Source organism: Rhipicephalus sanguineus, chromosome 8 (genome assembly GCF_013339695.2).
Source record: "Rhipicephalus sanguineus isolate Rsan-2018 chromosome 8, BIME_Rsan_1.4, whole genome shotgun sequence".
Classification (NCBI taxonomy): Eukaryota; Metazoa; Arthropoda; class Arachnida; order Ixodida; family Ixodidae; genus Rhipicephalus; species Rhipicephalus sanguineus.
In genome coordinates this window covers 25,509,548-25,526,428 of record NC_051183.1, presented here as the reverse complement: position 1 = coordinate 25,526,428, position 16,881 = coordinate 25,509,548, and the positions used below count along the sequence as shown (strand labels likewise).

The following is a 16,881-nucleotide window of genomic DNA, read 5'->3' as shown; positions in this document are numbered from 1 at the left end:
TTTACACGTCGCCTGTGTAAAACAGGAATGCCAGAGCGGCGCCCCATGGCATTCGTACAGTGAAATACAGAACCGAAACCGAAACACAACAATGAGCTCGTGCAGAGGGCGCGGAGGAAGGCAAGTTTCAGCGCAGTCGCATTTTCAGCAGGCAGGCAGGCAAGCAAAGAACTTTATTATCCGGAGGCGGCGCTCGACCCCCTTTAGCGCAGCTTAAGAAACTAGGGTCTTTAGAATTACGTATATATGCATTTTCTATTAAAGGAACACACCACCTAATACTTACCTAGTGATGTTGCGCCTCAGATATGCGTGATATTTACTTCTTGACCGACAACGTTCACAAGTATGAACAGCCGTACCAGTTCAAGATTGCTGGCCCTTGGGCAAGTGGTTCAACTTTGGCCGAGTGGCTGAATCGAGTGACGTGCCGACAAACAAAGACAGACAGACCAAAATTTCTCCGATTAAGTATCCAAAGAAAGACTATCGTCTTTAAAAGTAACTACAGCATCTTCTTAAAAGGTAGTTTTGGTTCCCACTGTACCCTGACGTCAACACGTGGTATGAGCTTCTCGTCACCTGCTCGCTCAAGATATCGTGACGTTTCCATGGCCGCCTCGCGTGGTGGCTGCGTTGGGGACCTGCAAGCGGCCATTTTGAATGTGTGGATGCCTGACGTCATCACAACTAGCCCTACTGGAGCACGAAGTCATCAGAATTGGCACTGTAGCCTGACATCACGGTTGCGTCGATGTCACTAGATGCGTCATGCGAAAATCAACTTTAATGTTAAAATAAAGTATCAGTATTCACCGAGCTTCACAGTTATTCTGAGCCGTATCTATACAACAGATCTGTATGGCACAGTAAACTTACCTTCGAAAATTGGTGTCCATACCCGGTTAAGTGTAAACCACTGGTCATTAAGGATAACCCCTGATTATTAAGGGTAACAGACTGGATTCCAAGAGAAGGCAAACGCGCGATGGGGAGGCAGAAGGTTAGGTGGTCCGATTACATTAATAAGTTTGGATGCATAAGATGGCCGCAGCAAGCATAGGACCTGATGACTGACAGGACATGGGAGAGGCATTTGCCCTGCAGTGGGCGCAGTCAGGTTGAAGCTCACAATAATGATGATGATAATGGCCCGGTTAAGTGCTGAGGGGGATGTGCGAGGCACAAAAGCTGCTTCGCGTAATCATTGTTCTTTCCTTTTATTGACCAGATTAAGATGAGCCGCGAGAATTCCAAGAACACCTACAAGCTTCGGGATCACCCGGATTTCCCGAATGAGATCAATGTGCAATTTCGCAAGGAGCTTCGGCCTGAGCTTATCTGCACCACGTGCAACTGCATCACACCGGCTGGGCTGAAGGACAGAAAGGGTCACGTGTTCTGCCGAAAGTGCGCCGGCACGCTCACGGACGACACCACTGACCAATTCACCTGCTACACTTGTGACACGAGTGTTCCCGTAAGCTCGGTAAGTGGTAAACAACGAGAAACGCTGAGATGTGCCACGCGGAGATGCTTTTGCATTTATTTATTTATTTATTTATTTATTTATTATTTATTTATTTATTTATTTATTTATTTATTTATTTAGTTTACCCTCAGGGTACACAGTACACTTCAGAGGGGAACGGCAATATAGAACAATAAAAAAGGGAACTCAAAGCACACTTCATACAAATATAGCACAAACTGAGGCACAAGGATTAATAATGCCAACAACTTACACCTCGAACAAACCTTGGGGAAAGGGCCCTTTGTTGAGTGGATAAAATATTATCTTAGTGAGCTCACACCGTTTGTAGATGTCAGCCGGCAACCTTCCCATAAATCTAGCGTAAGATCCAGAGTTCTTATATACATTAATGACCAGCCTTGTAATATTCCTGTCAGCGTCAGACTTTTCGCTGATGAGTGCGTTTTATACCAAGCAATCGATTTTTATAGTGACCATCTTGCATTCAACAACTCTTTATCTTTAGTATTGAAATGGTGTAAAAATGTCAAATGACATTGAACGTTAAAAAATCAGCTGTTCTATCAATAACGAGGAAAAAAACACACATCTGATTTTAACTGCACTATAGGTGGCGCCACACTCAGCGCAATGACAGAGTATAAATACCTTGGCTTAACACTAACCTATGACTTTAGATGGGAACGCCACGTAAACAACGTCACCTCGTCTGCACTAAAAAAAAATTTTTTTTTAATAGACGTCTGAGACTAGCCCCTTTATCACAAAGCTATTAGCATACCAAACCTTTGTTAGATCAACTTTGGAGTACGCTAACCTTGTTTGGTTTTCTTCCACCAAAGAACTCATCTACAAAATCGAAGCAGTCCAAAAGAAGGCACTGCGATGCATTTACAATAAATATAGGCTAAAAGATTCACCCACAGAATTACTAAAACAGGCCGCTATCCTCACCTTGCAAAACCGAGCCAAGTTTGCGCAAATAAAAATGATGTATCAGCTAATTCACAAAGACATAAAGATTGACAGTTCCAAATACTTATCTTTAACCCAAAACACGACAAACGCGGCACAAACACGTCTTATCATTACATGAGCACGTCATTCATACGGAAAGTCATAAATATTCATTTTTTTCCTTTAATGACACGTGAATGGAACAGGCTGGAACCTAGTGTAACAACAAACGCGACGTTATCTTTCTTTTTAACATTTCTTGAAAATCAGCTACATGCTGCCCAGTTATGAGCTACCTATATCACCATTACTTCTGTATAATGTTTTTTTACGTCAGTGTATTTTTTGCTCCAGTTTTCCCTTTTGTATGCTTCTTAGATCACCTTTTGTTTTTCCGTATTAGGATGTACTATTATTATGATGTACTATTAAATTTTCTCGTGTGCCTTTGTTAACTGCCAATATTTTCGTTACGTGTAATTGAATTTTTTATATTTGTACTGTTATATTGTAACAATTCAATATGCCCTTCCTGTAAAGATTCCTGATGGGATCGACAGCATAAATAAATAGATAAGTAAACTTACAACACCATAATAAAGCGAATTGTGAACAGTAACTTCATTTTTATTAGGTGGTAAAGGCAACGAGCAAAACAAATCAGTTTTCGAACAAAACAGAAAAGGGTAATTTTGTAATCATTGTTTTAAAGATGTTCTTAAATTCAATAGAGTCAGTGATGCTTGCTAACGATGCAGGCAGGGAAGTTCACTCATTACAAGTTATTGGGATAGCGATCGTCTACCTTTAGTGAGGGGACTTCGAAAAGATGCATAAACGTAAAGTTGTATTAATAAACGTGACACTTGAAACGGGAGACGTTTCCGCACGACAAGTGGATCTTCTGCGAACGAGAGAACGAGGGCAGCGACAATGTGATGAAAAACTGTAACCGAGTTAATATCGAGGAAGCGTGATGGTATCGTGCAGCAGTTGCGTGGCCAGAATTTTTTCTTTGCTTGGGGGGGGGAGGGGAGGAGGAGGGGGGTTCAAATGCCCTTTAAGTATCGTCGTGGGTGTGTTTGTGCGCTTGCTTGTAATGTGCCTATGTAAGATTGAAAAACTTTGGAGGGGGTGTGAACCCCACAACCCCTCCCCCTTCCTTTGGCTACGCCATTGTCGTGACGTGACGTCATCCAAGCTGTCGTCTTAGGATACTACACCTCAAGAAGCTATCGTAAACAGTACACGAGACAGCAAATCAGGCGAGTGCAGGGGCGATAGTTGTGGTAGATGTGAAATCTGTTAATCCATAGCTCTGTTCAGTTTTAACTGCATTCCTGTAGAGAGATTGAGCTTTATATGCCCTCGGTTACTTCATTTCTATCATTTCTGCAGCGAAAAATAAGAGTGGTTACCCAAACTAAAAAATTAATCAGTGAAGAAAAAGAACATATAGCAAACTCAAACAAGTTAAAAAATAATGTACAGTTCTGATAATCTGGTGAATAAAGATCAAAAAAAAGGAAAAATCGTGAGCAGCTTTGGGCGACACACAACGACAAGTCAATGTCAGCAAACATCTGGTGAAGATCAACCGCCAAAAAAATCACGAACGCGTGATTTTGCACTCTGGCATCGTCCTAAATTGTCGTAGCGCACGTTGAGAATTTGCGTCAACAAGAAAAAAGACGTCAGATGAGCTTCATGATGAACAGTTATGCCATCTTCGACAAATCGCCCCGGTGCGCACCGGGGCACCAAGGCGCTACGATGATTGGACGAAACGGTGCACCGGGGCGCCCCGGTGCGCACCGGTGCGATTTCATGAAGATGCCATTAGACAAATTAAAGGTGCGCGCCACGATAATAGCATAACTGAACCTCTTCGAAAAATGTGGGAATACAAATTTCGGCCAATAAGCTTACTTCAGATTCGAACACCTCGTGCTGCTTTCTCTCCTGCTCTCCTAGCTCTGTTTCTGTGTTTTTTATGTGCATGTTCATATATTTACTTTACAATTATATTACACATATTACTCATTGCTCTGCGTGTCTCATCTCACATTATTTATTGTGAACGCTCTTGTAGGCACCGTACACCATCGCGTGACTTTTGTGTCCGTTTCTGTGCGTTTTCCACATACAAATGCTGCAACCCAAGGAGATACACAGGCTGAGATTTAGACATCTGAACTGCTCCGCAGACTCTTTTTTTTTCGCTACGCTTGAGGTGATACGAGCGGATGTTCCATGTTGCGATGTCCTAAAATATCTATGAATATTCTTCGCAAGAGACCTTGCTGATAATACGGTACTTACTTTCAAAGTAATAACTATTGTGATGAGTGGTGCCGCATCTCCTACGTAACGGATATGCCAAACGCAAGGGTCAGGAAACTTTTCAAAGCCGTTATCATGGCTTTTGGTCCCACCTTATCGTATATAAAGTAAAATAAAGTTTCCTATGATTTGATTAGTCAGACTATCACTATAGGCAACCTTGGACCAAAAATTTTTGAGGCCGAATGGTATAAATGTACTGTGCCATCCGTACACGATGTCAAACGGTGGGACAAACGCCCCTCGTTGCTCGATTCCTTTTGCAGTAGTACCTTTTGCACTGGTACCCTTTGCTCAGATTAATCCTTGAAAGGCCACTTGAAAGGCCACGAGCAGCCTCAAGTTCGACTGATAACGCCATGAACTGGCGGTGTTGAAAAAGAAAGACAAACATTCAGTTTTCTTGCTGATAGGCTGAGAGTCGGTGCAAAGTTTGAGCTCACCGTGTCCCTGCGCAAGTGTTCCGATAGGACGGTCTGCCTCTTTCAACGATCAACTTTTGTTTGCAGCTCACATTTCATGCGACGCTTATCTTTACTCATAAAAGCGGTCATGGTTCCTGTGTGCAACTGTTGTACCTTTAGCTTAAAGGGCACCATGATCAGCGCTGTTGCAGATCAGTAGGCTCCACCTCAAATTAACTCCGATTTCATAGTCTCTACCAACACGCCCAGGGGTTTTCACAACTCAAGAGGACGGACAGTTTGCGTCAGAAGTAAAACTTCTCTCGTTAAAAGCGAGAGTAGTATCAACTGTGAGCTCCTGCATCCTGAAAATTATAAAATTGAAGTGCTCCATCTCCGCTTTTGTGAATATAACAGTGAAGTACGTGAAGTTTGTATATAATTTTAAAAAATTAGAACCAGTTTCACGCCTGTGCAATCTGAATAAAGAGAGGAGTTGGCCAGCAAGCGCCACCACCAGGTGAACGTAGATTGAGCCCTTCTTTCACCTTCTCATTCTGTTTATTTCTTTCATGCTTTCTTTCCTTATCTTTCGAACGTCTTCGTCTTCTTCTTGTCTGTTTTCCTCATCTTTTTCTAAATTGCCCTCCCTCCTCCTTTGCCTCCTCCTAACCCTCACATCACTCTTCCTCACTTTTTCGTCCTCACACTCACTTTTATTTCGCACCTTGCTATACTGTACTATGAATGGATATGCTATGCTAGGTGCTGCTTGGCACATACCCACTGTCTGTGGCGCAAAAACTATACTACGAGAACGTCATGCCATGCCTTACCCTGTGCCCTCCGACTTTCCTTCCTCCTCACCCTGACTTGCCTTTCCCAGCCCATTGCTGTACTGTACAAGGCACGGCTATGCAATGCTACTAGCTGCTTGGCACATACCCGCTTTCAGTGGCGCATACCCGCCCTAGTTTTTGCGTCCCACGCCGGAATTACCCTAAGCTTACACATCTCCGCTGTAAAAATTTTCTTCTATCATATCTTATCCCACTTACCCCTTCGCCAGCACAAGGTAGCCAGCCGGTCTAAGAACTGGCTAACCTCCCTGTCATTCCTCTTGTTTCTTGCTTCCTTCCTTGAAAAGTTTTATTTTCTTTTCACAGTTGGAAGATAATCATCAAGAATGGGCACTCTTGGAGGATATACCATCTACTTGCCCCAACGGAATCAAGGGTTGCGATTTCAATGGAAAGTTGCAGGATGTTCTTGTAAGTTTCATTCCGCCGCAAACAACTGTCATGTCTGCTTTGGCTACGACGGTTTTACGACCGAGACATCGGGCCAGTAATTCGGTGCATCCTTTCACGCAGTCATCATTGCTTCGTGCTTAAGTACTACGCACTGGAATTTTGCAGAAACATTACAAGAGGTGTGGCATGAAAGGAAAAGCGAGGTGCTCTCTCTGCGGCGGTGTGTATGGAGTGAAAGTGTTAGCCGACCACATGCAGAACGACTGCCCTAAAAGATTGGTGGAATGCACTTTCTGCGGTGAAGACGTTCTCGCCTGCGAAAAACGGGTGAGTTTAATCGCACACGTCTTTTAAAAACAAACGTATGGCAGCTCCACTACTTTAATACCTGAGAAAGTGCGTCGCACGACCACCCAGCGATTCTCGTTCGTATAGTTCCCACTGCTCCGTTTACCAATGCGTCAATGACGTCAAAGTTTGGGGTAAGCATTTAGGGTTTCCCCGGCACGAATAGAATCTTAAGCAGATTCTCAAACTCGGCGTGCGACATGTTCGCGACTTTTTGCTGCGCTTTGTCGACTTCCTGTTCGTGACGGCAGTTGAGATGCGCATCGTCTGCAGCAAGTTCCGTCAGTTTCCCATCATATTCAGAGTTCCCCATCCCCATCAGCAAGCAATTGCACGAAAATTACTCATTACATTCCCAAATACTTTTACATAAGTTATAGCATGTCCGCTTCCCTTGTGGCATAGAAAATCGACAAAAACATGGTTGATCCCTCCGTAAAAGGAATTGGTATAACACGAAAATAAAACATGTCCTTACACAAGTAGTTGAATGTTTACTGTACATTGATATAATAGAGCTTGCACAATGTCTGTTGGTGTTTGGCAGCTATAGCACCGTTTAACGGGGATGCACCCATGCTAACTCTTTGTGGTACATTCTTATCCCGACGACTAACGTCCATGATAAATGATTGAACAAATCTTTGTGGTAGCTGTAGTAGTTAACGGTGAGAGCGTAATCAGAGAAAGCGGTGTGACAACTAGAACAGCGTCGCTGATTCGACGCAGAACTTGGGCTAAGGTCGCCATCCCGCGGCACGTTAAAGAGTTATTAAACACCACGGCCGGAGAACAGGGACACGCCACGCGCGTCGTGACTACCCTCTAGACCGGCCGCGACTTTTCTCGGGGCGAGCGCAAGCGTGGAGCGCGTTGTTATAGCCAGGCGAGGCAGGCGCGCGTCGCAGAGTTATTTTAGGGGCGAAGCTCCTTAAGGCGGCACCCGTTCGTCCCTCGTAGTCGTAGTCGTAGTGCGTAACCAGTCTTACGCTTTGACCTCTAAGGTGGTGCCGGTGGGAAATTTTTCCTGTGCGTTGTTGAACAATAAAAAATTCGCAGCGTGCGCGTTAACTAAAAGCCGAATTCTTCTGTCTCTCATTCCCCATTAGCAGCCATTGGCATGTTCCAGTAGGAAACGTTAGTAGAAGTAGAAGTGTAAGTGTTAGCTAAAAGCCGACTTCTTCTGTCTCTCATTCCCATTAGCAGCCATTGTTTACCTCCAAGGTAGTGCCTGGTGAGATTTCTCCTGTGCGTGATTAAACAATCAAAATTTTGTTCAAAACGCCGTTGATTGATGAAATAAACCAACGAAAGACGCCAGATGTTTTGTAAAAGCAAAACGAAAGAACGCCAGATGTTTCTAAAGCAAAATGAAAAGACGCCAGCTGCTTAACGAAAGACGCCAGATGTTTTCTAAAGCAATGGTTTTCTAAACAATGAAAATTCACAACGTACATGTAAAATTAAAGTCAGCTGCAAGTCCTCATAACTCATCGAACCTTTAGTATAAACGCGCCCGATCTCACGTCGGTGATGATGTACTGGGCAGAATTCACGGAAGATTCACGGTTTACCGATGAACCTCCGCAGCTTCGCCCACTCATCATCATTCACTCCGTGGATATGCTGTGATTTTTTTTAATATGGATGGATGCTATGATCGGGGTCAAGGTACACTTTAGCCGAGGCTTTGGCTAAGGTCGCCACCTCGAGGTGTGTTAAGGCGTTGACAAAATTGCACTTCTCCTATGCGCTGAATGGGACGGACGCGTAAAAACGACGCGTTGCAGGATCTAAGCGCGGAGGCTGCGGTCATGATGTATTCACTTTACCGCTCCAGACGGCGACACCTTCTCGCCGACCAAGATCACTGTGAGAGCAAAGTCAGAGATATAAAAGGCGCGTTTGTAACGCCTCCAGAGCCTGTGACTGTGGCGCAGTGGACAGCATGCTTGGCACCTGTTGTCGTGGACCGAGAGGTCGGGGGTTCGACTACCGTTGATGGAACTTTTTCTTTGCCATCTGGTCGTGTGTAGTTTTTATCGTCATTTCCGTAACGGAAATACGTCGCTGAAGTCTTGGTGAAGCTCGGCATAAAACACTTTCCTGTTAAAAAAAGGAAAAGAAAACAACAAAGGCAAGTCAATCTTAGTGCCAAACAAAAAGTGTGGGAACGAGGCAGACCCACAGAAAAGTCGCGAGGCATCGGAACTCGAAGCCTGGAATAACATTCATGGAGGGCAACAGCACTCGAAAATTATTTTTTTAATGTAATATGAATTTAATTTCATCTGTTTTTGAAAGAAATAATAATGTGATGGCATTACTTTTGGCCAGCTGTAATTGGTAATGCAGTTTAATTATCTTGCGAAACGCTTTAAAAAAGTAATTCGTAATGTAATTATTGCGATAGCAATTATATCGACACTCTCGACGGGTTTTGCCGTTGGCATCGTCGTAGCCGTCATGTTTCGTATGAAGTCTAAATCGATAAATCGATCCACGCATTCCCATCGCCCCGGCCGTATACCCTGACACCAGCATTTTGTAGTTACGCGAGATCTGATCCAAAAGAGTTAGCCACTCTCCTTACTTCGTACAACATTGCGAATTGTCGCTGTCGCATTTATTTGTTCGCCCTTACGGTGAAACTCTCATTTTTATTTACTTTCTAGAACCAATTTTTCCATCTCTGCGCCCTAACTTCGCTTCACAATAATTTTACAGCGGGTAATGGTAGTGGTGCTTGCTTCGCCGTCGACTTCAGTACAAGCATCGCCCTGTCCGTATGGTCGTGTCCTGCAGCTTAATTGGAATTGGGCCGGAAAAGAGGACGTCATCATCTCAGAAGGAAGGGGGAAGGGTAGGAGAAGCTCTTGACATTAGTTCAGTAGTCATGACCGAGGAGGTCATTCCCACTGCATTTTGCTCTGTGCGTGAGTACGCTGCAGGAATGAGCCATGCGTAAATACGCATCCATATTTTGGCCACAACAATGACGGATATACGTTCTGTGCCTAACCAAATTCTTCTGGTAGCATGCTCTTTGAAGGCTCGTTCACAAATGCCACCATAAAACAAATTTTCGATCTGGGGTTGGTTTAGGGACCCTTTAACACACCTGTGCTGATCATGCCTGATTTGACTGTTCGTAATGTTGTCCATTTTTTTTAAATGCAGAAGCATGAAACAAACTGTGACCAGCGTCCCGGAACGTGTAAACACTGCGATATGGACTTCAAAACTTACGAAGAGGTAACGTCTAGCTTCACAACATTTCTCTTCATTTTTTAATGGGCCTATCGCTAGAGTACAAAAACATTAATAACAGTATAATAGAATGTGATTTGTTCTAGAAATATTTTCTTCGTGTTGTTATTATTTGTTGTGTTAGTTCAGAAATGTCTTTCAGGAAGAACTATGCCTCAGCATGTAGTAGCTTTTCTCTACATTCAATTTTCACTTTCTGCACAATGCTTAAAAAGTATGCCAGCTTTTTCTTTCTGTTCGTGGTTTATGATTTGCGCTTATTTCAACGACTTTCTTGAAACAAATGTTGCCCCCATTGCTGCTTCACTAAGCCAATGATTAAGCAGCACTGTAAGCCCGATGCTGCTTCAGTGACTATTATGTTCTACTGCATAAAACGAGAGTTGTGGGTGCGGTTCCCGGTCCCCATCTCTGCGTAACAGATCACCATATCGTCTACATTTACTCGCGGCGCTCATTTATGACTTATCTGATAGTGCATGCTCTGCTTTTAAAGGAGTGCTGCAGCACTTTTCCAAGTAACCATCGAATGGCATCACTAAAGGAGGTTATTGCCTCACGAATGAACCGCCGCAAAAATTTTTAGAATACGTCAAGTACGAGCGGAGTTAGAGATTGCGCGTCGTCTGCTACAGCACTTCCGGTTCTAGGAACCGTCAAGGCTCAGCTCGTCGCTGCTTCAAGTTGTGTGCGGTTCAGTGTAATCGGGGAGGAGGCAAGATAACTGGTAACAACCGAGTCGCAGAAAGCAAGTGTTTTATCCCCGATTACACTAAACGGCACACACCTTGGAACAGCGAAGAGCTAGGCATCGAACCGGAAGACGTCATTTTGCTATCCACCTATTGCTTTCTCTCTTCTCTCGTCCCGACGAACGCGCTGGAAGCTAAGCAGGGAGGCATGGCACGCGAGAAAGAAGTTACGTCACGCGCACGTCATGACCTTGAGCACTTTTCTTTTTCTGCCTTTGAACGCACGGCTTACCTTCAGTGAGATCGCGAGCGCGGGCACGGGCATGGGCACGGGGCAGCCTCCCGCGGCGGGCGCAGTAGCTATAGTCTCAAATCAGCCAATGGCCGTGAATTTGGGTATATGGCGTGGTCATTTGAGTATAGGCGTCATTTGTAGAGAAGAAACGGAGCTATTTCTACCTCACTTTGACAATTAATTGAAAATGCCAGGCCGCGTGCTGCGCTGTAATGTTTCGCTCGCGTACTCTCATGAGCCTCGACTACCGATCGGCAGCGTTTTCTGACTGAGCTAAAAAGTGTTGCAGGGCTCCCTTAAAAGACGCAATATTTACTTCAACTGCAAAGCATGTCTGTTTATTCTAGTTAGCTGAAAGTGGAATTTCCCGTTAAGCTTCCTTACCACTTTGCCCTTGTCGCAATCTTGCTTTCAGCTTGAGCAGTACCATGAGCCTGTCTGCGAGCTGAAGCCTGTCGAATGTTCGTTCAAACAGTTGGGCTGTGCCTTCAAGGTAAGAAAATCTTTGCGAGCATACTTGAGTTCTACGACACGAATTGAGTTCGAATGCCGATTAGTTGGAACACCTCTGAGACATTTTTAATAATTTTCATGCCTTTCCGAGGGGAAATATTGGTCGGTGATACAATTACCAACGTCTCTCTTATTTGACTGCAACATGCAGTTAAACGCCCAAAATTGGATATGCTTTTTGTGCCAGTCGGCCAAACCGCTGCCGTAGCCACAGAGGTTAAGGGGGTTCAAAACACCCCAAAAATTTTCAATTTCGAATGTGTATGTATATACACGCACACATGCAAACACACGCAAGAACATGAATAAAATGTAGTTGTACACCCCCCCCCCCCCCCAAACCCTTCAGCAAAAAACTCTGGCTATGCCTCCTGCCCGTTACGTTATACTGAAGAACTTAAAACTTGTCCAGAACAACTTGTCCAATTTTTGTCAGCGTTGGGCGACATCATTTTCTCCACCTTCACCATTGCTTATTTTTTTCGCTTCTTTTTTTTAGCACTGTAGATAGCTTAACCCAATAACGCGTTTCGTTAATGCTGTGCACCTTTCGCGATCTCGCAGTCCTTATACACAACCGGCAGCGGGACTAATTTGTTTCATTTGTCTTATAAGTTAATTGTATGGTGTCATGAAACAGGCAGCAAGGCGAGAGATGGGTGTCCACGAAGGAGACACCCGAGGCAATCGCCACAGCGAACTCCTTGTTCGTAAAATATGCCACCTGGAACGAGAGAACCAGGTAAGTTGTCTCAAGCATTGGTCTTACGGAGGAGCACACAGCGTTGTGTCCTTCCTTACGTCTTTCTTCGCGCTGTACAGTTCTCAAGAATCGCCATCAAGCATCTCAACATTTGCGACATAGTAACGAAACGGCACATTAACCCATATATGCCCAGAGTCCAACATATAGGACGCTTCTTTGATGCACTCTAACATAGCTATTTCTTTAGCTGATGACTAGCGCCGCCTACAGCACATCAAGCAGGCCTCATTCTCAGCGTATGCAAGCCTAGACATTGCTTGCTTTTCATGCTGCCACGCGCCGACCGCTTTCTCCGGGCAAACGCGTGCTTTGTATGAATGACGTCATGGAGAGGAAGTGCAATGTCGGTGTGCACGTGAAATGTTTCAAGTACCCTTTCTTTATTCTTTTGATTATTTCTAAAATTAACGAAGCATCTTTATCACAGTGATTGCAGAGTGTGTAATACAAAAATATAGTATTTGCCAATAATACAAACACGCTCGTCCATAGCTAAAGTGCTGAGCCCAAAGAGGTAGTTTGAGTTAATCATTTAGCATAAGCCTAACAATTTTGAACCTTTATGTATTTAACGCGCGTTTTTAAAACAGTCATCCACAATTCCTGGTTTCTTTTTAGACCCGGACTTTTTAGCAGAAAAAAAAAGGTCGTGCTGTTAAAATATCAACGCCAAATTAGCTCTATCTCTTCTTATTCGAATGCAGGTGTGATTTAAGCTGCTTCAATCCCATGCTTGTGTGACCGTGCCTGAAAACTATCATAATCACGAACGGGTATGTGTCATAGAACTTGGGCAAATCCCACTACTCACCGCTACGGCGTGGCCTGTAATAACCCTGAGAACGAACACAGCAAGAAAGAAAGAAAGAAAGAAAGAAGGAAAGAAGGAAAGAAGGAAAGAAGGAAAGAAGGAAAGAAGGAAAGAAAGAAAGAAAGAAAGAAAGAAAGAAAGAAAGAAAGAAAGAAGGAAAGAAGGAAAGAAGGAAAGAAGGAAAGAAAGAAAGAAAGAAAGAAAGAGAGAGAGAAAGAAAGGAAGGAAGGAAGGAAGGAAGGAAGGAAGGAAGGAAGGAAGGAAGGAAGGGAAGAAGGGAGGGAATAAGGAAAGGAAGGAAGGGAGGGAGGGAATAAGGAAAGGAAGGAAGGGAGGGAAGAAAGGGAGGGAAGAAGGAAAGGAAAGAAAGGGAGGGAAGAAGGAAAGGAAAGGAAGGGAGGGAAGAAGGAAAGGAAAGGAAGGGAAGGAAGGAAGGGAGGGAAGAAGGAAAGGAAAGGAAAGGAAGGAAGGGAAGAAGGAACGGAAGGGAGGGAAGAAGGAAAGGAAGGGAGGGAAGGAAGGAAGGGAAGAAGGAAAGGAAGGGAAGGAAGGACGGGAAGAAGGAAAGGAAAGGAAAGGAAGGGAAGGAAAGGAAGAAAGGAAAAGAAACTAAAATTCTTCACGACGCAGGATTCGATCCCGCGTACCTCAATCCGAAGGGGAGCGTCTAACCACTCGGCTATGCAAGCACACTAGCGGAGCATAGCATAGCTTTATAGTATAGTGTAGCAAGGGGGTTGGAAAGGGAAGTGAGTGTGAGAAGGAGAGATGTGATGGTGAGGGGGTAGAGGAGGAGGAGAGAGAGAGTAAAGCATAGCACAGAAAGAATGGGACGGGTAGAAATAGAGAGAAATAAATGCAGAAAGAAAAAGATAGAGACAGAGAGAACATCAACGAAAGAGAGCGAAGTAGAGAGAGAAGGAGAAAAGATAGAAAGAAAGAGGAAGCAAGCATCGCGTCGTCCATTGACCAGATACCGCACCACCTGGTTATGCCGCGCATGCGCAGTAGCTAAGCCATGGCCACCGATGGAGGCATCGCACGCAACTTCCGCTCCATAGTGCATAGCCTGACTGCCCCCGATCGTGTGCAGAAAGTAATGGGGCGTCCTAAAAAAGTGCGTACCCGAGGAGGAAGCCGCGCATCTCGAAGCTAGACGTGTCGGTCGACGGGTAGTACGGGTCGCGGGATCGAATCCCGGCCGCGGCGGCTGCATTTTCGATGGAGGCGAAAATGCCTGAGGCCCGTGTACTTAGCTTTAGGTACACGTTAAAGAACCCCAGGTGGTCGAAATTTCCGGAGCCCTCCACTACGGCGTCTCTCATAATCATATCGTGGTTTTGGGACGTTAAACACCAGATATTATTATATTATTATTATTATTAGACGGGTAGTACGAGCGACACGCTGTGCCAAGCTTTGCGCGACTTAGTGCAAACTGCCCGCACTTTTTATTAAATATTTTTTGGTATCGTGCCGTAACACTTTTGTAGTAGTAACACTTTTCTTCTTACCCGTTTTCTCGTTTTTGCAGGACCTTAGGAAAACATCCCAAGAGCTCTCAAATACTCTTACAGAAAAGTACGAGGAGAAGATGCGAGTAATGGAAAGAAAAATGGTAATTGTCATTCACTCCCCATAAACCTCTAGTACTCCTGAGATGATAGGCCTATTTCACGAAACACCATTGTTAACGTAAGTTCTCTTAAAGCTACATGAGTTACACTGGGTTACAATCCAGGGTGTAGAAAGGAAAGTACAAAATCTAGCACTGCTTTTGTGTGATACTCTCACGTGGTCACGACTGTAAAGACACCATTCGAGTCATTGAAAACTAAACTCTTCTTTTGGGCGAACTTGTGCCCGGAAAATGAAATACACTGATTGCGGCGAAAATCTACATGTTAAAGGAGTGAGGGGACGTTTCTAGAAATCAACATACTGATCATCCACGTTCCCCTTCTGTCGTTGAAAGCATTTGCTGTGGACAATAGGCGTTTTAAGTAAGCCCATATAGGACCAGCTGATTTTGCAGTATCCAATTTAGTAACCCTTAAAATGTCAAGCAACATGTGCACATGTTCAAAACGTGAGCACTTATGCCCCTATCGTCTCGAATGTCCACAAAACTTCACTCATTAAAATAAGACCACTCTTAAACCATGACGCCGCTTTCAACTGTCTTCGGAAGGTTAGCATAATGTTTAAATAACTTATCAAGGCCACCTGCTATTCTAATAATTTTTTTCCACACGAATGTTCAACACAGGTGGATCTTCAGCAATCTGCCAATGCTGAGAAAGAACTGCGCGCCGACTTGGAACAACAAGTGTTGAAGCTAGAGAAGGAACTTCAGGTGAGAATTCCACTTCTGAGTGCACAAAGAGAAAACATCCTGCAGCGTTTTGTATTTTACGTGACGTGACTGGCACTTTCAGTTCAATGAGACCTTGACCCCCTAATGACAAGCCCTGCGCACGCTTATGCCTGCGTGTTTCCATGTCCCGTATTTTGCATTTTGCTCTCATAATCTTTTGTATCATACGTTTGCCAGTTGATCTTGTATGCTTCAGAAATGAATGAAAGAAGTGGAAAGGATTGAGAGGCCTGTTTCTTTTTTTTTGTTAGTCAACCATGTGAAGCTAACAAATCATGATGCCAAAGAAAACATAGGGGGCGTAATGATGTCCCCTATGTTTTCTTTGGCATCATGATTTGTTAGCTTCACAAGGTTGACTCGCAAAAAAAAACCCCGCCTCATACCTGTATCCCAATGTGATATAAACAGAATTTTACGAGGAACAAAACGTGAATTATGTTTATCCACCTGGTTCCCAGACAGCACAAAGGAATCGATCTTGTACGCTGTTGACCCTAACCTTGAGTGCCAATTAGACCCCCAACTCCCAAGACATATCGACACACTCATTCATCGCCTAAGACTCGGAACTGCTTACACAAAACACTTCTTATTTCGGATTCATCGAGCATCATCGTCAACACGTTCGTGCGGCCACGACAACGAGGATGTGCATCATCTGTTGCTCAACTGTCCCAAGCACGTCACACATAGACAGCGACTCGAACAGGAACTTCACACGCTGGTAGGCCCATGGCCGACTAGGATAAACCATAAAGCAATGAAAGTGCTCCAGCGTTTTTTTTTAATACACTAATATTTGCGATGGCTACTGAGTTCTTGAACTTGTAGGACCGTACATATGTATGTATGTATATATATATATATATATATATATATATATATATATATATATATATATATATATATATATATATATATTTATTTATTTATTTATTTATTTTGTTATCCTAACAACTATGTGGAAAGGGGTAGCCGTCACCAAGCAATGGTGACAACTCCTTCATTTATTTTCCATTTCAATAAAAAGAAACATAGGGGGCGTTGTCTGGAGCCTACAGTTGTTGTATAGTAACCACGCCACAGAGGAAAGTGAAAGTGGATGAAAAAAAAAAGCAACCGAACCCACAATCTTTGCTTATAGCAAGACATCGCCTACGGGTCCATCCACTCACGTTTCACATCTCAGAGAAGCCTGTTCTGATCAAATTTCGTGGCAAGTGACCTTCCACAGACGTCAACCGTGCGCTTTCATTTTCTCTGTAACAAGGCAGTGAAACTAAGCAGAGCCACGAGTGAGTGGTGGTAATGATTTGCTTTATTTTACCGGACTGAGCCTACAAGAAACGCCCAT

At 44.0% G+C, this 16,881-nt stretch overlaps 1 protein-coding gene across 1 annotated transcript in view; it reads left to right on the top strand.

Annotated features, from left to right (window-relative positions):
- The window catches only part of LOC119401570 (TNF receptor-associated factor 3), a 30,993-nt gene that overhangs the window by 9,570 nt on the left and 4,542 nt on the right, over nucleotides 1–16,881 (top strand). The window contains exons 2-9 of the mRNA XM_037668469.2: nucleotides 1,232–1,489; nucleotides 6,366–6,470; nucleotides 6,618–6,779; nucleotides 9,981–10,055; nucleotides 11,473–11,550; nucleotides 12,211–12,312; nucleotides 14,682–14,765; nucleotides 15,417–15,503. Of these exons, the coding sequence (XP_037524397.1) occupies nucleotides 1,238–1,489; nucleotides 6,366–6,470; nucleotides 6,618–6,779; nucleotides 9,981–10,055; nucleotides 11,473–11,550; nucleotides 12,211–12,312; nucleotides 14,682–14,765; nucleotides 15,417–15,503 (945 nt within the window). The 5' untranslated portion in view covers nucleotides 1,232–1,237. The remainder of the gene's footprint in view (nucleotides 1–1,231; nucleotides 1,490–6,365; nucleotides 6,471–6,617; nucleotides 6,780–9,980; nucleotides 10,056–11,472; nucleotides 11,551–12,210; nucleotides 12,313–14,681; nucleotides 14,766–15,416; nucleotides 15,504–16,881) is intronic.